The 20961-nt window shown below is 42.9% G+C and overlaps 1 protein-coding gene across 2 annotated transcripts; it reads right to left on the bottom strand.

Annotated features, from left to right (window-relative positions):
• Positions 1–209: 209 nt before the first annotated feature.
• PRSS23 (serine protease 23) lies at positions 210–19818 on the bottom strand. Of its 2 annotated transcripts, none has more exons than XM_033121130.1 (2): positions 19718–19818; positions 210–3975 (listed from the first exon to the last, which is right to left on the bottom strand). In XM_033121130.1, exon 2 carries the CDS (start codon positions 3960–3962, stop codon positions 2820–2822), a length of 1143 nt encoding a protein of 380 aa, XP_032977021.1. In that variant the 5' UTR covers positions 3963–3975; positions 19718–19818; the 3' UTR covers positions 210–2819. The 2 variants fall into 2 exon arrangements, with proteins under 2 accessions (XP_032977021.1, XP_032977020.1); XM_033121129.1 differs by lacking the exon at positions 19718–19818 and adding an exon at positions 11130–11273 and having other exon boundaries at positions 214–3975.
• Positions 19819–20961: the final 1143 nt, after the last annotated feature.

The raw sequence follows: 20961 nt of genomic DNA, 5'->3' as shown, positions 1-20961 counted from the left end.
GGTGGGGGCGACTAACTCCTTTCTAAAATTCAAAATTCTGAATAAAGTCTATGAAACAAATGGATCCCAAATTCTGCCACGACCTTCTGATTCTCAGCCACAAATTTATTCTCTCCTGTTTTACCCTCTGAATATTTCCAAATCTGGATACGAGGTTCTGGTTAAATCCCAAAGGCACTGATACCTGACACCACTCAGGGCTCATCAGACTTTGTGCATCATTGCCTTGACCCCAAGGCTTTTACAGTGATCCCCAAAATGTATTTATTAGAACACTAAATTGCTCAGAGGCATCATTGGAGAAACAAGGGTTCCGTGATCAAAGATGTTTATTGAAATGCAGATTTTTAAAACATTAACACATCTCTTTACTACAGGACTTCTTAGAGCTTTCAATGTGCAAACAAGCATGTGAATCCCTGATACAGGGAGGGGGTACTGAGAGGCATATCCCTCCTCCCTGATGATGGTGTCCTTTTCATTTCTGGTAGAAAATCTGGAGGGATCAGTGTTTAAGGCACACATTTTGGGAAACGTTCTACTCGCCTTACTGAGAATATATCCTTACAATGTATAACTAATACATGTAAAGCACTAATTATATTAACATATTAATATTATTAATAATGTTAAAAGCCCTTTTTTATTTCCACTTCCATGATAGTTTAATGCCATGCTTCCTTTAATTACCACTGACAAGATGGACATACTGAATTATTTTACAGTCTTCTTTTACAGTTCTGAGTTACGCTGTATAGATCATGTAGGTACGATTCTTTAGTAAATTACAGCTACCTGTGAACTAAACATTGATATTATTTTGATTTTGTGCCATTGCCCACCTTTGCTGAGGGAAGTTCCATTAAGTTTCTACTTTGCCAAAAAAAAAGAAAATAAATAAAAATAAAACACCCAGTTGCTTTTTAAAAGGAGTATCTACTTTAAAAAATCAGTTCTGATCTAGGTGTTCACTGAACTTCTTTTCACACCAAGCAAAAGCAAAACCAAACAAAAACCCCAAATACCAGACATAGAGATGGAGACCTCTCTTATTCCTCCGGCTAGATTCCTGCTAGATTCCAAAGCTAATTGTACTGGAACTCAGAAAATTCCTGGCAGCCCTGCATCGCTTTGCTACACAAAGTATTTCTTATGTGATTTGACGAAAGCACTATGGTTATACATTTCTTATAACGAGTGCCTTATCTGGATTAGCCTTCCAAAAAGCTCAAGAAACACCAGCCAAAAGCCACCTGGAGGACGGTTAAGCCTCAGTGCCGTATTCGAATGTCCTCACAACCAGATAGCCACACTGCAGGTTAAAATTACCCTGGCTGTAAGAACAGCATACATCTGTTTATAGTTCATTGGCTTTTTTCTCTACTGACACATTTTGAAAGAAGTGCTCAGGCTGAGGGGCAGAAAATGAAAACATAAAACAAGTCAAAATCTTTTCTTTATACACTGGGGTTATCACATTGATAAAACATTCATAAAGGCATTTATGGGAGTGATGATTCTGATCCATTTTTCATTCTCCCAATTTGCATTTTCACTAGTGTACTTGATTATATGTGCCTGTAGCTTAGAGTAGTCTAGTAAAAGTGTCCCTTTTAAAGCTAGTGGGGAAAAAGGTACATTGGTTTTCCTTAAAGCACCTTCCAAATATTGTTACTATAAAATAAATAGGAGAGAAAAGTCTCCAAATTGCTCAAGTACACAGATCCCCAAAAGCACACTGAAAACCATGAGGAATAATTTTGATTAGGCCGTATGACTGTGCCAGGCTCTAAACAGTGGTTATTCTGTTGTGACATCTGCCGAGCAATGCATCCATTGTTCTCTGGAATTTAATTCATTTTAAATTACTCCGTCCAAATGATAAAACACGAGATGTGCTACACTCCGGGGGTAAAATACAATGATTGTTTTTAGTGTGACCACAACTGTTAGTTGGGAAGCCATACAGCCTGTTCTAATTAGGCCCTGATTATTGTCTTCTGAAAAACAGCTAGTTCAAGAAATCTGAGTGAAATCCTGTTAAATGGAAGGATTGGCATAAACAATCTTGCCAGCTCTGGTGTGACTGCACAGCTGGCAGAGCCATATGCAGTCTTCCCCAAAAGAAGAGCGACAGTCTTCGGAAGAGAAACTATTTCAAAACTGAAAGCAACTTGATACTAACTGACTGCAAGATCTAGCTTAATATGTGTACCAACACGGTCAGCAAATTATTTGACTGATCAAGAACTACTGTGCAAACACCCCCAAATCCAAAATATTATAACCGCCGATCTAAGAAGTATTGTGAAAGTTCCTAAGAGTTGTATGTGGTAGGGAACACTGCCATCGGGAAACATTAGTGATTAGGCATTAAAAAAGAAAAAAAAAGTGACAAAACCAAGATGAGTCTCAGGAGAAAATACACACATACACACATAAGAACTTATATCTCCTGTATGCCACATATTTAATATAAACCTTTGAGACAAGTTCAGATGAAATAAAAATCGAAGTTCTCAAAAAGTAAAAGATTAACTTAACCGCTAAATACTCCCTATTGCCCCAAACATCAGTATGCTTTTTTATTTCTATGCAAAGTATGTTTTCAAAAACTGCTTAAATGCTGATATGATACACAAACCAATTTTCAAATAACAAAGCCAGTCATCTTGCAATTTTAAAAAATTAGGTAAAAGATATTATGACACCTTACACTTACACACACACACACACACACACACACCAATGACAAAATTTGGCCTCTCCTAAAATAAGTACGTGAAGACCATTAAGTGCCGCCAGGAAGGTATACCGTGTTACCCTTCCCTGCAATCCAGGTAGTTTCCTTTAATCCAATAGCAAATCTGGGCATATTTGAGAGGGGTGATTCTAACAGCTACGTTGAAATCCTGTGGAGAACCATTCATGTCTACCCACTGGTGCCCTGAAAAGATACCAATGATTTTTCGCTCCCACTTCTGCTGCTGTCTCTTCCACATCCTCACATAAACCCCTGAGCCACTGGCCCCAGGCTGGGCGTCACACTGCTGGTAGAGCAGGTCGTAGGTCTCGTCTTTGACATCACAGAAACGGTACACCAAATTGCCCGGTCGATCGTTGTCATAACCAGAGAAGTGGATTCTGCCCCCTGGCAGCTGCTTGGCAGAAGGGCTCACCCCAATCTTCATGTACTTTCTCTTGTGGGGTTTTTTGAGCTCCAGGAGAGCATAGTCGTAATCCATGCCAATGTCGTTGGCATTGCCCTTGATCCAACCCTTGGGCACGTGGGTGCGTTTCACGCGGATCCATTGAAATTTCATCTTCTCGGGCACGGCTGAGCTGGAGTTGTTGGCCCCTCGACCACCATCTTTAAACTTGGGCTTCAAGAAGCCCACTCGAAGTTTCTGGGTTCCTTTCACATAGGTTTTCCCATCGTGTATGCAGTGGGCAGCGGTGAGGACGTGCTTCTCGGCCACCAGGGTGCCGGTACAACCAGTAGATAACTTCACCGATGTTGAGAAGGGGTAGTTGAGCAGGAAGTCCTTCCCGAAAATGCTGAACCTGCTGTCGTAGCCATAAATCTGCCGTTTCCTCCGAGACTTTCCTGGAGACTCCCCCACGCCACTGCTGAGGACATAAATGCCCACCCGCGTCTCTGTGCGGCTGCCATTGGCATAGAGCGTTTCATAAGACAGGTACTGTTTGACCTCTTCATATGTGGGCAGTGGGGTTCCCTTATGACACTGGGGTCCACATGAAGAGGACACTTCCAATTTGGCTTCGGCCCCAAAGTCTGGCTTGGCTAAGTGGAGAGTGGACTGTGGCAAGACGACAGGGAGGCGGTAAGCAGGCCACGTGGGTTTCCAGTGGGCACTGGAGGGGCTCCCCTGTCCGACAGCACACAGGAGGAGGAGGAAGAGGAGGAGGAGGAGGAAGAGGAGCCCTGGAATCCCCGCCATGCTGAGCACCACTCTGTAGGAACAAAGACAAGCGGGTCAGGAGGGCAAGGGTTTGCTGGGCACTGGTTTACCGCGGAAGAGGTCGGCGGCATGCCTGTCATTGTTTCTAAGTCTGTGAACCCTCCTCAGGAATCAGGGTGTAGAGAGGAATCCCTAGATAATGGTCTCACTTACAATGCAAGGGCTTGACCTTGGAACATTCCTGTGGCTGGCTGCCCAAAATGAAATCGGGTGTTCATTCGCTTCTATGTTTAAGATGCCCCAGGTGACGGCCCACTGCAGCGCTGTGTGTGTCTGTGTGTGTGTGTGTGTGTGTGTGTGTGTGTGTGTGTGTGTGTGTGTGTGTAATGTGTTCATTGATCCCCGGATGAACTGAAGGACCTGCCCCAATTTCCATGTAATTCTGAGCCTTTTTTGTGCTCTCTTCTAAACCTTTGTGTTTTCCTACCGCTTTGGTCCCCCTGCCTTTCTCTTCTCTCATTCTCAATACAGCTTCTATTTGGATAATGTTCAGAGCAACTTGTCCCCGTGAGAGGGTAAATTTAAATTACTCAGCTAACTGAGTGACAAGGCATCAAGGATGGCTCCGCAGTGCCACTCACTGGGACTCGTGTCACTTTTTTTCTTTGAATTTCAAACAACCTTAACTATTACAGATTTAGTTTCTGGGTAGTCAGGCCTCTAACAACAGATTCCTTTTTCCTTTGGATTTTGTCATATAGTACCAGGACCTTTGTCAAAGGTTGGTCACATTATGACGGTTACTGTTGGTTACTTTTTCAGCTCTTTGTATCTGTGTCCCCAGCTAGTCTACATGTCTTGAATTTGAATTTAGCGAGCGCTCAACAAAGATGTATTGAATGAAGGCCTGTATTCGTGGAAGAGGGAGTGGATGAATGGTGTGGCTCAAAAAATACTTTTCTTGAATGATGCTTGTTGAGTGCTCATGACAGAGCGGTATGAGGATGATACTTTAGCTTAGAGAAAGAGCACGAAATCAGTTGTGGGGACGAGGAAGAACAGAGGGGTGTGCCAGGGGCAGTGCTGCTTGCGATGGGTGTTGAAGTTCAACAGAAGTTGTACAGCGTATGACAGAGTGAAGGGAACTCTTAGACAGAGAGGGGACAACAGTCTGTGCAAGGGCAGGGAGACCTGCAAAAGTGCGACTCTCTCCAGGCATTATGCTTTGCTGAGCAAGGGTGGGACAGAGGTCGTGGTGGAAGCAGCAGGCAAGAGCTGGATTATGAAGAGCTGTGGGTACTAAACGAAGGAGTTTGGATTTTTATCCTGAAAGGTATGTTTAAAGATCAAGAACAATCACCCCACAAGAAAAACAACAACAAGAACAAAAAGGTGGGAAGCAGTACTTTCATAAATGTTCAAGCATCAGGTGGCCCTGAATCTTCTGTTGAAGAGAAGCTGACTTAGCAGGTGGGATAATTCACTCACAATCAAATATCCCAAAACAAGGACCAGGAGGGTTTAGGTCTCAAGAGGCTGGTGGAATGTAGCAGGAGTCAGGAGGAAACTGTTTCCTTATTCTCACCCTCCTCCTCCTTGAGAATACAGACTTGCTGGCAACTTTGGGGTGCCTTCGTTTTCTTTTACATAAAACTGAAAAATCCCATTGAGCTGATCCAGTCCAGCTGAGCAAGCCAACCCATATCCACAGACTATATTTCTAAGATGTATGGTGCCCCACGCACCTCTGGGATCTTTTAGCTTGTCTCTCTCTTTGATTCCACCCTGTCAGGGAGAACAGGGATGGGAAAAGAAATGGGGTCTTGGAAAAGCCAATTCCTTAGGACTTCCCGATTCCTTGACACAGATTCTCTCCCCTTTTTCCAAATAAGAAGGGTTCCTGGGCCCTTTTGTGGGGAGGTAACACATCTAATTATTTCTCTAAATCCTTGAAATCACGGAGTGTATGTGCATACATACGTTTGTATGTGCTTGTCAAGGGTATTGTCAAGACTCAGGGAGGGAGGGGATGCTAATGCTGGTCGAGGCCTCCTCCCCACTGGGAACTTTACAGGTGGGGGAGGTATGGTGAGGTCAACCCTTGAGGAGACTTTGGGGGACGGCTCTGTATCTGGTTATTCACATCTCCTGGCCGAGGACTCAGTGCTTGGATATATCTAGGGCTTGGACTACCTTTTCTCTATGTACGTTGCCGTCTAGGTGACTAAAGCCCCCACACACCAGAATCCCTGCCAAATGTGATATGTACTAGGAGGAATCATGCATCTCCCTTCGGGCTGTATCTTGGACCCTTAGACACCACTCCTCCTCCCTTTGACTAATGCGGAGAATGTTAATGCCTGCTAGCTAGCATTGTGCAGCGGATGTGGTAAGCCAAGTTTTACTTCAGCTTATCTTAAGAAAGAAAACACAGAATCCAGACAGAGGGGCAAGCTGCCAAGTATCCCTGTTTTCAAAATATAATTCTTGGGGCGAGAGAGGAGATGAGATAGTATTATACCATGTATTATCATAAGTTGTAGATGATATTTTCTTCGTGCACGACAAACATGACAGTTAACATACTCATATGCTCACATTATTATCTAGATCATGCATTTTCAAATCCCAAACTTGAAATCTGTATGTTAATTGGATCCTGGGAACATAGAGTTTGAATTATCTACTGCAGCTCCAGTGGCATCCGTCCTTTGGCTCTAGCCATTTATCCAAAAACTAAAATAGTCCATTGGCAAGGGTGTCAGGCAAGAGAATGGCAGGAAAGAGTCTGAAACTAGTTCAAATACACTTTTAAAAAGCCTTATATTAGGAACCTTGTATTAATGAATGAACTCCCTCTCAGGGAAAATTAACTCTAATTTCATTTTTCGAAGGGCTTTGCCTGTATAGCAAACCCCTGTTTAAAAAATACTTTCAAAGGCTTTGAAACATGCCTCATTTCACAAGTGCCACCATGGCTTACCGCTTTTTTGGTTTGTTTTTAAATGTCTGTCTTTCAAAAAGAAACAACGTTTTTAGAAACCAGTTCAAGAGAGTTAATGGGTACGGAGAAATGAGAACAAGTCTTTTCTTGGGTGTGAGTGTTGGGCAGTCAGCTAGGCTCTCTCACTGGCCAAAGCTTCATTCCAACATCTCAATATAGAGGATCAACTTTGTTCTTCAGCAAAAATGATGGATGACTATGCCAAGGACCCCCCCAGGGTCACTTAAAAATCGCAAAATGCTATTAGAGAATGCTGAAGAGTCTACCACAGAATATTACTAGACTATTACTCTTCTAGATTAATATTAGACAATATTACTAACTCAGATTCCTTTCAACTTAAATTCCAGTCATTTAACCAGTTAAAAAGTCAGCCAGGTAAGTAAAGGACTGCTAAAACATAGGGCACAGTGAAGTTCTAATCTCTTAGAAATAAACTTTTGAAATACCTCAAAAAACACTAATTCTATTCATTTGAAACATTGCTTACAAGTTCTCTGTATTACTAAACTCCATTCATTATCTTGTGGGATCAAACCGTGTTCTGACATTTTCTATCTTGATTAAAGTTTCTATGTAATTCCAAAAGCTATAAAACTGCATTTAAAAACAAACAAACAAACAAACTGTAATTGAGATTTAAAAATTGGTATGGTGAAATTATTCCAGATTGATTTGTTTTTTAAGTACCTAATCAGAAATTGGGCGGTAAAGTTGTTCTCAGGTGCCCAGAAGGGTTTAAGCTGACATCTGTATTAAAGTTACAAGCTTCATAAACTGCTCGCTCCTTTATCAAATATGTGTTTGAGGTGGTTGAGAAATTATGAATAGTGACCTGAGCCAGATGATCTCTTTAAGGCTTTTCAGCTCTTGTCTTTTCAGCCCCAGGATTCTCTAATTTTGTAATTTCCCAGGGTCACAAAAGTCCAGGTCAGGCATGATGTTATTTATAGACAGCGGCTGCACTGTCATTTGCCACTCAGGAACTTTAAACCACAAAATTCTGGAGGGTGGAGGCATTGGGAAAAAAGGAAAAGGAAAATTTATCATGCGAATCTCTCACTTATCTGGGTGACAAGATTTCCTTGATTCGTCTTCAATGGAAACAAAAGCCTCCAGCAGAGGGCGGCTTTCAAGAATGGAGTGGAGGGATGGCTGGGTGTCAGTGCTGCCAGCAAAGTGTGAGGGACACCCAATCCTGCTACCACCAATTCCCACCTGCTCCTGGCCCCTCCCCCACTAATGACACACCGAGGATAACTGTGATGCTTTAAAATTAGGTTGGTGGCTTTCCACTAATTTCTCAACTCACCTGATAATAGAATAATTCCCCAGGAAACAAATAATTATTGTTTCCATTTTTATAAACTCTAGGTAAGCTTGCACTATGCCCATTTCAGTTTATTTAAACATAAACACTCTAGGATGGAAACAGATGTAATAAAAACATTCATAAGCTCACAACTGGAAAGGTAACTAACGGGTTACATAACTTTAAATTCTCTTTTGCCTTTACACATGAGTCACCTTATCCATAAAGAACTGTCTGGAAAAATCACATCTTTCAAAAAGGAATGAAGATTTCCAAGTCTTATCCTCATTATATCTAAATCCTGATGTAGAAAATTCGGGTCTACAACATTTCGTTTCTAGGAATAAGCCTTTACTGGATAAGGATTCCTCCTATACATAATTATCTTTTAAAGTTCCCAACTAAGTATTTTCATGCATCCCTTCACCTAAAGGGCAGAGCAGAATGGAAAATGAAGGTAGGCAAATATTTTTTCACCATGCGTAGTAATATGGAAACTGTATTCCTTTTCCAACTCTGTACATCTGACTCACAAGAGGATTTCACATTCCATTCTCCATCACTCAATATGAGCCACTGCTCCGCTGTCCACTATCTAAAAATACGTACACCTTATGAGGATGGTGCCACCTCATAAGACCTCTACTAACCTTACGGTGAAGGGGCATTGCGCTTTATCAGATGTGAAAACATCCACGCATATGCTTGAGATGGCACCGAGACTGCTGTCTCCTAGCCCTCCCTGCACCTTAGTCTTCAAAACTGCAACAACACAAGTCTCCTCAAGAGGGCAAGTGTTGGGAGACTGATCTAACTCCTAAATCAAGTAAATGCTGGGAGGGGAAATCTAATCCTTGGGACATACATTCTCTATTGTACAATGTATGAACTCCTCTGACCACTAGAAACAGTAATGACAGAAAGAAACAGTGGGAAAATTTGTGAAGATAAAAGTTTTGAACACCAGTTGGAAGGATGACAAAGGGTTTTCCATGGAATCCGTGGCCAGGGATACTGAAGAGTGAAACCATGCTAATTCCTAAAGTAAATATCTAAAAATGAACAAAGCTCTGTGAATACTCTGCAGCCAGGCTTGCTCTCATTTTCCAAAGTCACAGAACCTGTTAAAGGAAAACGGACCTGATCACATAATGGTTTAAAAATTATAGTCTTGTACAAGAAAGAAATGCAAGGCATTTACAAGTCCAGTCACCCTACACCTAATCTTGTGGTCAAACGAAGCTTGACTTCTTCTCTGTTAGATTTTAGGCAAAATGAACTATCCCAGTGACCTGGGACAAACCTGGAAGCAGAACAAGAACTGAGTGTATAAAACTGTCAATTGTGAGTCCATGAGAAACAAATTCCCGGGAGTCAGTAGAAGTTCTGCATGAATAATGCCTGGTGGATTGAATCCGAAGGGATCTATGAGAAGAAATGTGCAGGAGAAACTGAGACTCTTATTAAACACTGCAGAGACGGGCCCGTAATGTTCTCAGATCCACTAATGGGTACTTTGGCACTTATGCTACAGACAAAAAAATGTGCCCACCATTCACCATCTACCTGAATAAGTTGTCAGTGTTACAAATTGAGATCTATATTAGTTACCCTGGAAAAATGCTTCTTTCCAGTGCAGGCACAGGAAAGCATGACAAGTTATCTCCTGACTTTAAGTGGGACAAACACAAGTTAAACAATTTATTCGAATGCAGATGGCGTGCACATCATCACAACACTTTCGTAAGTAAATACGATGGCTTTTTTGCGGCATTTCCTAAGTTCCTTCTCCCCACTCCACCTCCAATCTGCTCACATCTAACAGACTTCTTGAGAGACACAGTGATAAGGTCTATTTTAGATGCTCTTATACACAAGTAGAATCCTGAAACAAGTGCAATAAATACCCTGATATTAATTTGGCATTTGGCTTTTGGCCACAGCTGACTTCAAACTATAAATTCAACTCCTTCTCACACAGCCATGTTAAAACAATTCTGGCATTGGACTATCTGCTCCTAAAAAGCACTCCGGGACCCCTCAAGTTCAATTTCAGGAGCTGAGAGAAGTCAGCCACATGCCAACACCAACCGGGAGCTTTCCACCCGCTAGGGCCTGTTTCTGAAGTCTCCTGGGTGTTGCCCACAGGGCAATAAAACAAATAGGATTTCTCATAAGATGTTGGAAAGCAAACCTAATTTGTACTCAGGAGGGGAGTGGTGGTTTTCCTTCACCTAAACAATTCTTCTTTCTCCTCTTTTAAAACTTTTTTTCAAACTTTTATTTAAAAGTTAACTCGTGATGAATGGCCACAGGCTGAAGAAGAAACATTTGCTTTCAACCACTGATAGCGCAGACAGTACTTTCTAGGGAAACACACGGTCATCAATCAAGGCTCCAGAGAAAAGATCCTATTCCCCAACCTGTGTTTGCTGCATGCACTTTCCTTGCTTGCTAATGTGTGTTCACAGTCACGTGCCCAAGGTTAAACATTAATGTTCAGATCTTGTTGGGATACACATATGCAAAACTCAAGGAAAACAAGTGGTGGTGGTGGTGTGTGTCTGTGTGTAGGAGGTGGGGGCAGTTGCCACCGTCCAGCCAGAGAGTTTGCCCAGAGCCGGCTCTTTCTCTACTCCCACCAAGCACCCAAGAACCCAAGATAGCAGTTTCAGAACCGTCTTTCCCCATCCGCTTCGCGGGTAAAGCTGCGTGAATCCCAGTGCCCTGCAGCGCGGAGCTCCTTCAGGCTGTGGGTCCCAGCCCTCGAGCTCCGAGGGCGGCCTGGGCGAGGTCACCCGACCCCGCGCGCACCGGCCCTTTGTCCGGCTCCTCCCCGCGCCGCGCTCCCCCGCGTCCGAGAGGGAGCCCCAGCCGCGCCCGCACTCACCGCGCCGAGATGCCCGCCAGGGCCCGGGTTCGCTGCGCCGCTCAGACAGGTGTGGGCGCCGGGAGGGCGCGCGCAGCTCCCATGCCTGACCCGCGGCGAGACCGAGTGCCAGCGGGCGGGGGAGCAGCGCCGGCAGCGAGCGGGTCCGCCCCCCGCGCCTCCCGAGGCCCGCCCGCCCCGCCTCCTCCTTCGGGGAGGCCGCGCGCCCGCCTTCCACTCCCACCCCGCACACGGCTCGCACGCCTTCCACTCGCTGTCCGCGTCCGGCCCGAGGAGGGCCGCTCGGCCCCGCGCAGGTGGGCCCCGGCGGCGCGATCGCACCCTCCTGTCCCGGCCTCTCGGCTCCAGCCAGTCAGCGCCGGTTCTCGGGGCGGGCCGGCCCTGCCCAAGTCCCACGCGCCTTCACCCTTAACACCGCGCACCCCGGGGCAGGGGCGCAGCCTGCTGAGCGCGCCTAGGAGTCCGCTGCCGGCTCACAAAATCCAGGTAGCCCCAAGTTCGACAGAACTGGGGACGCAGGCCACACCTGGTGCATGGGGAGCCCCGTGCGCTCCCCTGCAAGCGCTTAGAGAGTTGTTAGGTGATGGCCGAGTTCCTTCCCGCTTCACCCAGTCTCTCAGGTGCCTCCAAGGAATCGGGAACCTGCATTCTGCTGACAGGACCAGCAATGCTTTGGCTCCACTACAGCACCCAGTGCGACGCTTGGGGTCCGGAGCAAGGCAGGCGCTGCGCAGCTCCTGAGTGGCAGGCTGGCTGGTGAGCCCATCGGCCTCAGCGCTTTACCGAGGCACCAGCTGGTGGAGCCACCTCCTCGGCCAGTGGGTCTGCTTCCTAGAGTCACTCCAAGGGCCCACCATTCGTGGTCTTCCTCTAGTCACGCGGGTGACTGTGCCAGAACCTAGTGCTACAACCTTCCTATTCTTATCCAGATACATCAGTGTTTTATTTAGATGACCATTTACTGGGCACCTTCTGTGAACCAGCTTTACAGACAGACCGTCCTGGTGAAGAAGGTGCAGATTACCACTATTTTACAGATAAGGAACCTGAGGGGTCTTACAGGTCTAATGACTTGCCCCAAAGCACAGAGGGCACATTTTTTCCTATCAGGCCTTTTAGCTTTCTTTTCTCCCATCAACACCTGCTCTCAAAAAGAGGGCCTAACTATCTCACACCCAAGTTTTAATGACATGCCGAACGTGTTTGTGTTGGTAATCTACTTTAAATAGGAAAGCCCTCAATACATGTTACTGTGTGGTGAGTCTCAAAAGTGAGGGAAACCACTATTCTCCACCATTTTAAGGGCGCAATTTGCTTAGTATTGGCTTAATTTATTTTTTAAATGTTGTAGTAATACAGAGGGTGCCAAAAAAAGTAGAGAGGTTATCTATGCTCAAGCCGTAGCATAATCAGAAGTGTCTGGACGCTGATGGGAACCACTTTGAGCACCTCTTGTAATTGCAGAAGTCAAACGTGACTTGTATTCATCTTTTGTTATCAGTATATTTTGAGTATTACAATTAATAGGTTTTTTTCCCTTTCTTAAAATGTATACATTTTTTTGGCACCCTCTGTATATAATATGAATAAAACCACATATAAGCTTATGTTACATCTTTTGAACAACTCTGGAATAAAAAAAAATCTATAACTATAAAAATCTCCTCCCAGAACTATAAATTTTAAATTAGTAGTTTACTCAACTACTACTTAGCATCATGTGGTGCTGACTGCCTAGGTCGGGTACATTTGAGTTCTGTGTCGCCCTACCACTCTCATGGTGTGTGGGGTGCCCTGTATTGACCCGACTCCCTCACCTTTTTCCCTGTTCCAGCTATCACACCTTCTTTCCTCATACCCTGTGTCACTGTAATACAGAATTTCACTTTCACTTGACTCTAATAAATCACGTAGCGATTAACTTTGAGCTGTTCCTTTCTTATTAGCACAACGACTGAAGTGGTACCTCCTGGTGCCAAGGCATAGCACACACAGGCACTGAAATCACGAGGCAGTACTTGTATCAGAAGCTTATCCCAATGGTCCAGAAGGTGTTTATATTTATTTATTATCATAAATAGGAAAAATAAATAAATTATGGCCCTCCAAGGACCTGTAGCTCCCAACTGGAGAAACACCATTAAAAATCAAATACTGAATAGAGGAGCCGAGGGTGGAATTGGAAGGAGAGGAAAAAGGGAGATCTGTCCCAATTATGCTTGAGTTTTATTACTTTTACTCCAACTCAACAAATATTTATTTAGCACATATTATACATAAAGCATTGTGCTTGGCTCCAAACTAAAGAGATGGCCACAGGAAGACAGAATAGCAACATAATTAAGAGAATGCCTGTGGCGTTCAACTATGTGAGTACTGTTCAAGGCTCTGCCATTTACCAGCGGTGTAGTCTTTGGCTTACCCTTTCTGTGCCTCAGTTTCCTCCTCTGTAAAATGGAGACTGCCCCATAGGGTTGTGTTAATAATTGGGTGAATAATACACATAAGATGCTTTGCACACTGACTAACACACAATAAGCACTTACTAAATGTTAGCTCTTGTTGTATCTGTTAGGCAACAAGAACGTACCTTAGCTCTGCTTTGGAGCACCACCTCAACCACTTTGATAGTCATTGTTCATTTGTCCTGGCAGTTTTAAAACTTACATAGTCACCTGTTTGGGAATGTACAATCATAGACAATAAGATAGTTATTCCCATCACTCAGAGAGATAAACCGAGGCACAGAAGGACAAAGCACATCCCTCCCCTATCGCCACTCCCACAGCCACTCTCAGGCCCCTCGCCCCCGACCCAGACAGGAGTTCTAACTACAGATGACCCAGGGGAGCTCGGGGCTTGAACAAGCACCGCGAGCTTCTTTTGCTTCCTGGAGCTGTCAATAGTACAATGAGAGGTTACTACCTGGCTCTTAGGTTGTCACTGTGATTGCTGTAAGGACAATGACAGATCTGTAGAGTACTTTGACTTCTAAGAGAAGCCCTGCATAAAGAGCAGGTGTCCTCATGCTGAGCTTCGCTAGATATTTGCTTTTCTTTTTGTACTTGCCTTCTCCCCTCCCAAAAAAAAAAAAAAAAAAGAAAAAAAGAAAAACCCAGAAAGCCTTCACTGCGTCTTAAGAACTCAGTTCAACTCCATCATCGTAATTCTCAAAGACTTTTCATCTGCATAGAAATTGAGTTGTTAAAAATGCATTCAGGGTAAGGCCCACACGTTCACTGAGTTTGTGCTATGTATTAGGTGACTGTACAGGGGCTGTGTGAGAGAGAAAGCAATCCCTCACCTCTAGGGATTTTTGCTATGGATATAAACAAAGCAAAATCAAAGAGAAGAGAAAATGAGACATAGGCTAGATCAGGCTAGAGCTAAAGAGCACAGAAGAGGGAGGGTATCACTAATTCCCATTTTGGCCTTCTACGAAGTGGTAGAATTTGAGCCGAAGCTCAAAGGATGAAAATCTGAGCGAGACTTTACCAAACATTATCTCATTGGGTTCTTCCACTAGAGAAACAAGAACATCAGTGAAGTGAATGAAAGGGATAGATTGAGGATTGGACTGTAATAATTATAGGCATGTTTATTGAATGTGTGCTGGTTGTCAGGTAGTGTGGAATATACTTCATTGCAAGTAATCTTCAAGACAAACAGAAAAATAGAGACTATGAGTATTTCCATGTTGCAATGACAGATCTGTAGAGTACTGAGTTGCAAAGTGGTTAAATAGGATACTATTTTACTCAGTGCTTTACTACTAAGTAACACACTTGTGACTTCTGCTCAGTCTGTCCGACTCTTTTACCAGGTTCTGTTTTGTGTTATACTGCTTCCCAGACCTCCCTTTTCTGGAGCTTACACTGACAAGGTTGAATCAGTTGCTGATGTCTGCTGCAGCTCTGAACATCCTTTTGATTCTATCTTGCTTTTGCTCCAATTGTGCAATCACTTAGTAACAGGCTGTTAAATGGTCTCAGAGCAGGAGATGAGACGGCACCGAAAGATAATTGGAAACTTAGGGTGGCAGGGAGGTGAGAGACCCAATGCCAACTTTAAACTGCTAAGCTCAAATTTAGTGCTTATTTTCCTGAGGCCAGGATCCATATGCAGCTTCAATAATTTGTCAAGTTTGAAAGTTATCAATGAGGATTATTTCTAAGGAGATAAAATTACATATTTAAAATCATTTCCATATGGTTTCTTATTTCTGTGATAATATGGATCTAGTGGTTTACTCAGTAAGGGGATTTTCAGCTAGCTCCATGTAGTGAGTGAAAAGAGAAATGGACTGAGAAACAACCCAGAGGGTTGAGAAGGGGCATTTAAACCTATTTCTGTGACCTTGGGTAAATCACCTCATTTACTGGCCTGGCCTTGATTTCTTATCTGTAAAAAGAAAGACTAGATGACCTGCTGTTACAGTCTTTGAGTCCATGACATTGTTATCCTTATGGAAGATAATCCACATTTTTGGCGGGAGAACCCTTACCATGAGGTCCTGGGGGAGCAAAGAATGTGGAACTCCAGTCAGACTGACTTGGATTCAATTTAGAATTCATATAATTGCTGGATGACCATGGGCAAGCTATGCAACTTTCTGCACCTCACTTTTCTCATCTGTACAGTGGGGCTAATTCAGGGCTGTTGTAAGAACTCAGCGAGATAATCAGTCCAAAGCACACAGCACAGGGCTCAGCACAAAATAAATTCCAAATTGGCATTACCTCTTATTCATAGTATTACTACTACTGCTACTGTGAATGCTCAATAAACGTTTTAAAATATGTTGAATGAATGAATGAATCAAGTTGTTTTAGTATCACTGCTAAAAAGTTTAATCCAGTCTTTGTGAAATGAAATTATCTTGGGATTCCTCTTCAGCCCCCAAACTTTCTTGTCATAGGTCTGGTCTGTAGGCAACAAAGAGTTTCTTAGTATTGAACTTAGGAAAAACTATAGATTCAAATCGGAGCCAGGGTTGTATTTTTTTGTCTTGTCTTCTAATCTCCCCTATGGAGATTGGGTGCCATCAGTTTATTTATTCAACGAACATCTATTGAGCCAACTAATATTGTCAGACCCACATATTTGTCAGTGTGTTAAGGGCAAAACCAGATTTTTTTTTTTATGATGGTAGATCTAAACTATCACGTGGTAAAAATGAAACCACAACAAACTACCATCATTAATAAAAAGCTAACAAAAAGAACCACTAGAAAAAAATCTTTACAGTACTTAATAAAACAAATGTATTTGTATCACACTTAAAACTTTTTAAAAATTCCTGTTTTTGTTAAGTATGGATTACTCATTTTAAGTGTATGGAAAGAAAAGTAGTCAGTACACTCTGAATATAAATATGTGAAGGTATAATATATAAAAGCTTAATATATAAAATAGTTGTACAGTTAAATTGTCATATTGGTACATATGGTACCTTAAAAAAAAAAGCTACACAGCAAAGAAAGCTTTACTCTAATCCTACTTAATAGAATATAGCAATCTAAAATTCTCAGGAAGAAAGGCTTTGGCATTAGCAATTTCCTGTATACTGTGGGCATTATTTTAAACTGAAAAATTAGAAACATTTTGAAATAACTGTGTGTTTCTCATTTTCTCTGGTCAAATTCAGAAAGTCTCCAGAGACCATCAGGGGACTTCTCTGATGTACTCGTTTGCCTACTGGATCTCATGATCAAGAACAAAAGAGAAAATAAAGATATTTTTTCTTTCTTTAAGAAACAGCAGAGCTGCTGACCTTGAAATAGACTTCAATAAACTTTTGGAAGGCTCTTTACATTTCTGTTATACAATTTTCTACCACACCTCCAATACTTTAAAAGGCATTTTTTTTGGAAAATCCTTTTGTTTTTAATTTATGTTTATATTTATCCATAAATATTGGACGCTCTCTTTTCTGTCTTATAAGAAGTAAGCTTTTACATGGTTAAATATGGGGTCTGGATATTCAAATTTGGCATTTTTCATGAAGTTTCTCCTTTTTCTGCAGGCAAATTCTATTCATCCTTCAAGCTCAAATATCAGCTCTTTTCTGAAACCCTTCGGTGCTAGACATGTAAGTGCATTCTGTGTTTTCCGAGAATTGTATTGAAACGATATCTTACATTGTAGTTATGTAGTTAAATGTTCAACCTCAAGTGGTCCAGAGTTCCTTACAGGAACTTTGTCTTGTTTTCCTTTCTAGTCTTTATGGTTTTCTAGTCTTTATAGTTTTTAAAAATCTTTGTGGTTATTGTCTGGTTTTGTAATCTAGCACAGAACCTGGCTCATTTTAATTAGCTTAAAATATCAGGTCTGAAATAACTTGGCTTGCCAGCCACAAGAACAGGGTCCATTGTGTATGAAATTTTACCACTGGGGCTGCAGTATTTTCCAGGATATAAATGAGAATTCCTGTTTGATGCCCATTCACCATTCTTTCTTTATGGGTCGAGTCAAAATAACAAATTTGACAGTTGGCCTACTAATTACATTTCACTAATCATGCGATGGCTATATGGTGACATTTTAGGCATCATTTATCCCTGACTTGTAACTTTCTGCAGAACTCTTTGAAATACGCACTCAGTTCTGGCTGTGATAGGGTGTTCTGAACCTCTCTGCTGGAACTCCTAAGGACTGTAGAATCCTATTGGACAATATGTGTTTCCCGAACTCTGTTTCCTCCCATACTCTGGAAGATATCAATAAATTATCTGTGAAAAAAAGGTAGTTAAATATACGTATTAGCCCTTCAAATGCTCTGACAAGTCCTGAGTAGGAAACCTGCTTAAGCCGATTGAGCTCAAAGTTGCCCAAAGTTATTTGACTGTGGACTCTTTTTTTTCAGTGTGGTAGTAACATTTCGTAGAACGCCAGAGTTGTACAGGGTGCAGTTTGAGAAACACCATCCATAGCTTACTCCATTTCTGGGAATGAACCACTTCTGTTCCCGACATGTGGCTTATGCTTTTTTTGCCACAATGCTTTTGTTCCCATTTGAAACTCTTTCCTCCGTATCCACTTGTCTCAATTCTATTCAGTTTTAAAAGGCCAAACAATGTCACATCCTCAACAGAGTATTTTTGTTGGCCTTTGATTTCCCATAACACTTTCTACAACTTTCTCTTGACTCTAATAATTTCATTTCTATTGTCAGTTTACTTTTCCTCTCCCCGACTACTGCTTACTGTGGGTTTGAATCTCTGATCCACACCTCGTCTGCTGGGCTCTTGACAGGAACACAGTTTGCCTTTGGCTGGTTCAAATGAAGCGATTTTAATGAAGTGGCTACTTATGGAGGTGAGGACAGGGCTGAAGGAACAAACAAAGCAGAGAGCACCTGGGACCTAGCAACGGGGGAAGGCCTCGCTCCTTTTAGGGCAGGAGGTAGATGGGAGGAGATGCCGCAAAAGAAGCTCGTGGTGAGAATGAGCACCATGGAGGAGTTCTGCTGCCAGGACCTGTACAGTCCAGGGAGGGAGGAAGCTACTGCGAGGACTCTGGTGCCAAAGAGGGAGGGAGTGGGAAAGAAATACTCCGACCACTTCTTCCACCCACTGATCTCTGGAGCCTGCCAAAGTCAGCTCACAAGGGAGCCAGGTTGTGCTGTCTGCAAGGCTCAGCCTCCCGGGTACAAAGCAGGGCAGTGAAGGGTGGAGAGCTGCTGGGAGCGGGGCAGATGGAGAATAGCCAGCAAGCACACCATTTCCGTATTTCCAAAATAGGGTAGTGACAATACCCTCCTCATAGGGCTACAGTGAGGATTAAATTAGGACACGTATCAAAATATTAACATGCTGCACGCTCTCTGATTCTCCAACTATGTTAGCTACTCATTATTTATTTATTTTTTTATTTTAACTATAACAACTCTATGGATAGCTACTAATATAAAAACTAATTGAGGAAGGTATCATGTGTTGGTTTTTTTATAGCCCTGACCCATCCAGCACGAAACCCCACTCGCCCTAGCAAGGCCCCAAATGGACAGCATTTTGTAGACAATGGGGGAGTCCTTTGGAACAGAGGTAACGGGGAAGCCTAGTTTGGCTGTTTTGACTGATATCATCAGCCAATCTGACCTTGAAAACACACAATGAGCTAAATTTGAGACTTATTTTTAGTTTTCAGAAGCTTGGGCACTTCTTAGACATAGTCGGAAGCCTCTGGCTTTCCTTTTCCTTGGTGAAAGGTAGAGTTACTGAAAAACAAGCCAGCTTGCCAGGACTAGCACCTCACCACCATCCCTGGGAACGTCAGCCAGTCTCTCATATTTTGAAAACAAAGTAAAGGCGACCAGCCCAAGGGTAAAGCAGGAGGGTTTGTATCTATAGAAGCAACTTGCTTCCTGCTGTCTCAGGCCAGTAACCTGTTTTAGTTCAAACACAGGATCACCGATTCCTGATGCCCTGGGTACATAGATCAGGGAAACCACAAGAATAATCATTCGTGTTCTTTTCACTTCAAAGCCTGCAGAACAATGTGGAGGGCTAGCTCTTCCCGATACCAGGAAGTCAAATTGAGAGAAAGCCCTTTCAGAGGAGCTGGGGGTAGGGTGAGGTAGGACTTACCCACATGAAGGCAAGAGGATGTCACAGTTTGTGGCCACACTGGTGCCCTCCTCTGTAGCTTGTTCTCTTGGAGGAAGGGCAAGTCCGGAGGGTGACAGCTCTGGAGAGCCTGTCACCCTGACAGAGCAACGAAGGTCACGCTGGGAGGAGATTCCAATACTGACACCAGCAGCTGCAGGTGGGGATTTCCTTCAAGGAGGAGTGACATTTTATCCGGGTTTTCAGCAGACTAAAATTAGGGAGAAGAACACTAGATCCTGTGGTGTCTATAAGTAGTTGTTCACATTATTGTCTTGTCCTGGAAAATCAAGACGTAAGCCAACACTGTGCAATGGTTCTGAGGTCACTATGTCCACAAGTGTCACACTCTCTGTGGGCCCTGCTTTTGCACATAGACATTGTCTGTCTTCACTCAGGGCCATTGAGGTCCCGTCTGGACCACTGTGTGCAGCCAGGGTGAGGGCATCCTTTCCAGATAAGCAGTGGGTCCACTCCATCTAGCAGAGGGGGAGTAGGGAACAGGGTAGTCTGGGAATCATACTGCCAATACAAATTAGCTCCTCCTAGCAATGTGACACCATTCCAAAATGACATGATATCTTTTGTTTTCATGTTGCAATGAAAAGGGCACTTGGCTGGAATCCAGGAAGAACCAGTAAGGCCCAGCCCCGTCCTAAACTACTATGACCTCACAGGTGTATAAATAGCATATTGGTAAAATGAGGTTATCTGAACGATCTTACCTTTCAGGACAAGAGATGGCAATCTCTCTCTCTCTTTCTTTTTTTAACAGTGCAATAAAATTGAACTATGAAATCCTTAAGACCCTTTCTGCAGAAAAATTAAAAACAAATAAATGACAAGCCTTTGATTTATTAGACCACACTTTGAAGGGTTGACTGCTGACTTCAAGGCCAACTCCAGTCTTGGTAGCAGACCCCAACCTCAGCTTCAATTGTAATTTTAATGTCAACTCTTTCATCCCCTGCCCAGTGATCTCAAAGCATCGGGGAAAGGAAGTTCACTCAGAGGTTGGGTATTCTTGATCTAAGCTTGATAGGACTCAACCTTTGTATGAAAACTACCCTGTTTCCCCGAAAAGAAGACCTAACCGGATCATCAGCTCTAATGCATCTTTTGGAGCAAAAATTAATATAAGACCCGGTATTATATTATATTATATTACCCAGTATTATACTATATTATATTATGTTATACTTGGTATTATATTATATTATATTATA

The sequence above is a fragment of the Rhinolophus ferrumequinum genome, chromosome 11 (assembly GCF_004115265.2).
Source record: "Rhinolophus ferrumequinum isolate MPI-CBG mRhiFer1 chromosome 11, mRhiFer1_v1.p, whole genome shotgun sequence".
Lineage (NCBI taxonomy): Eukaryota > Metazoa > Chordata > Mammalia > Chiroptera > Rhinolophidae > Rhinolophus > Rhinolophus ferrumequinum.
The sequence above is the reverse complement of the archived record's forward strand: the minus strand, read 5'-3'. Positions and strand labels throughout refer to the sequence as shown.

Excerpts from the sequence above, each read along its gene's own strand:
- PRSS23 (XM_033121130.1), bottom strand. The coding sequence starts at position 3,962 with ATGGCGGGGATTCCAGGGCTCCTCTTCCTCCTCCTCCTCCTCTTCCTC.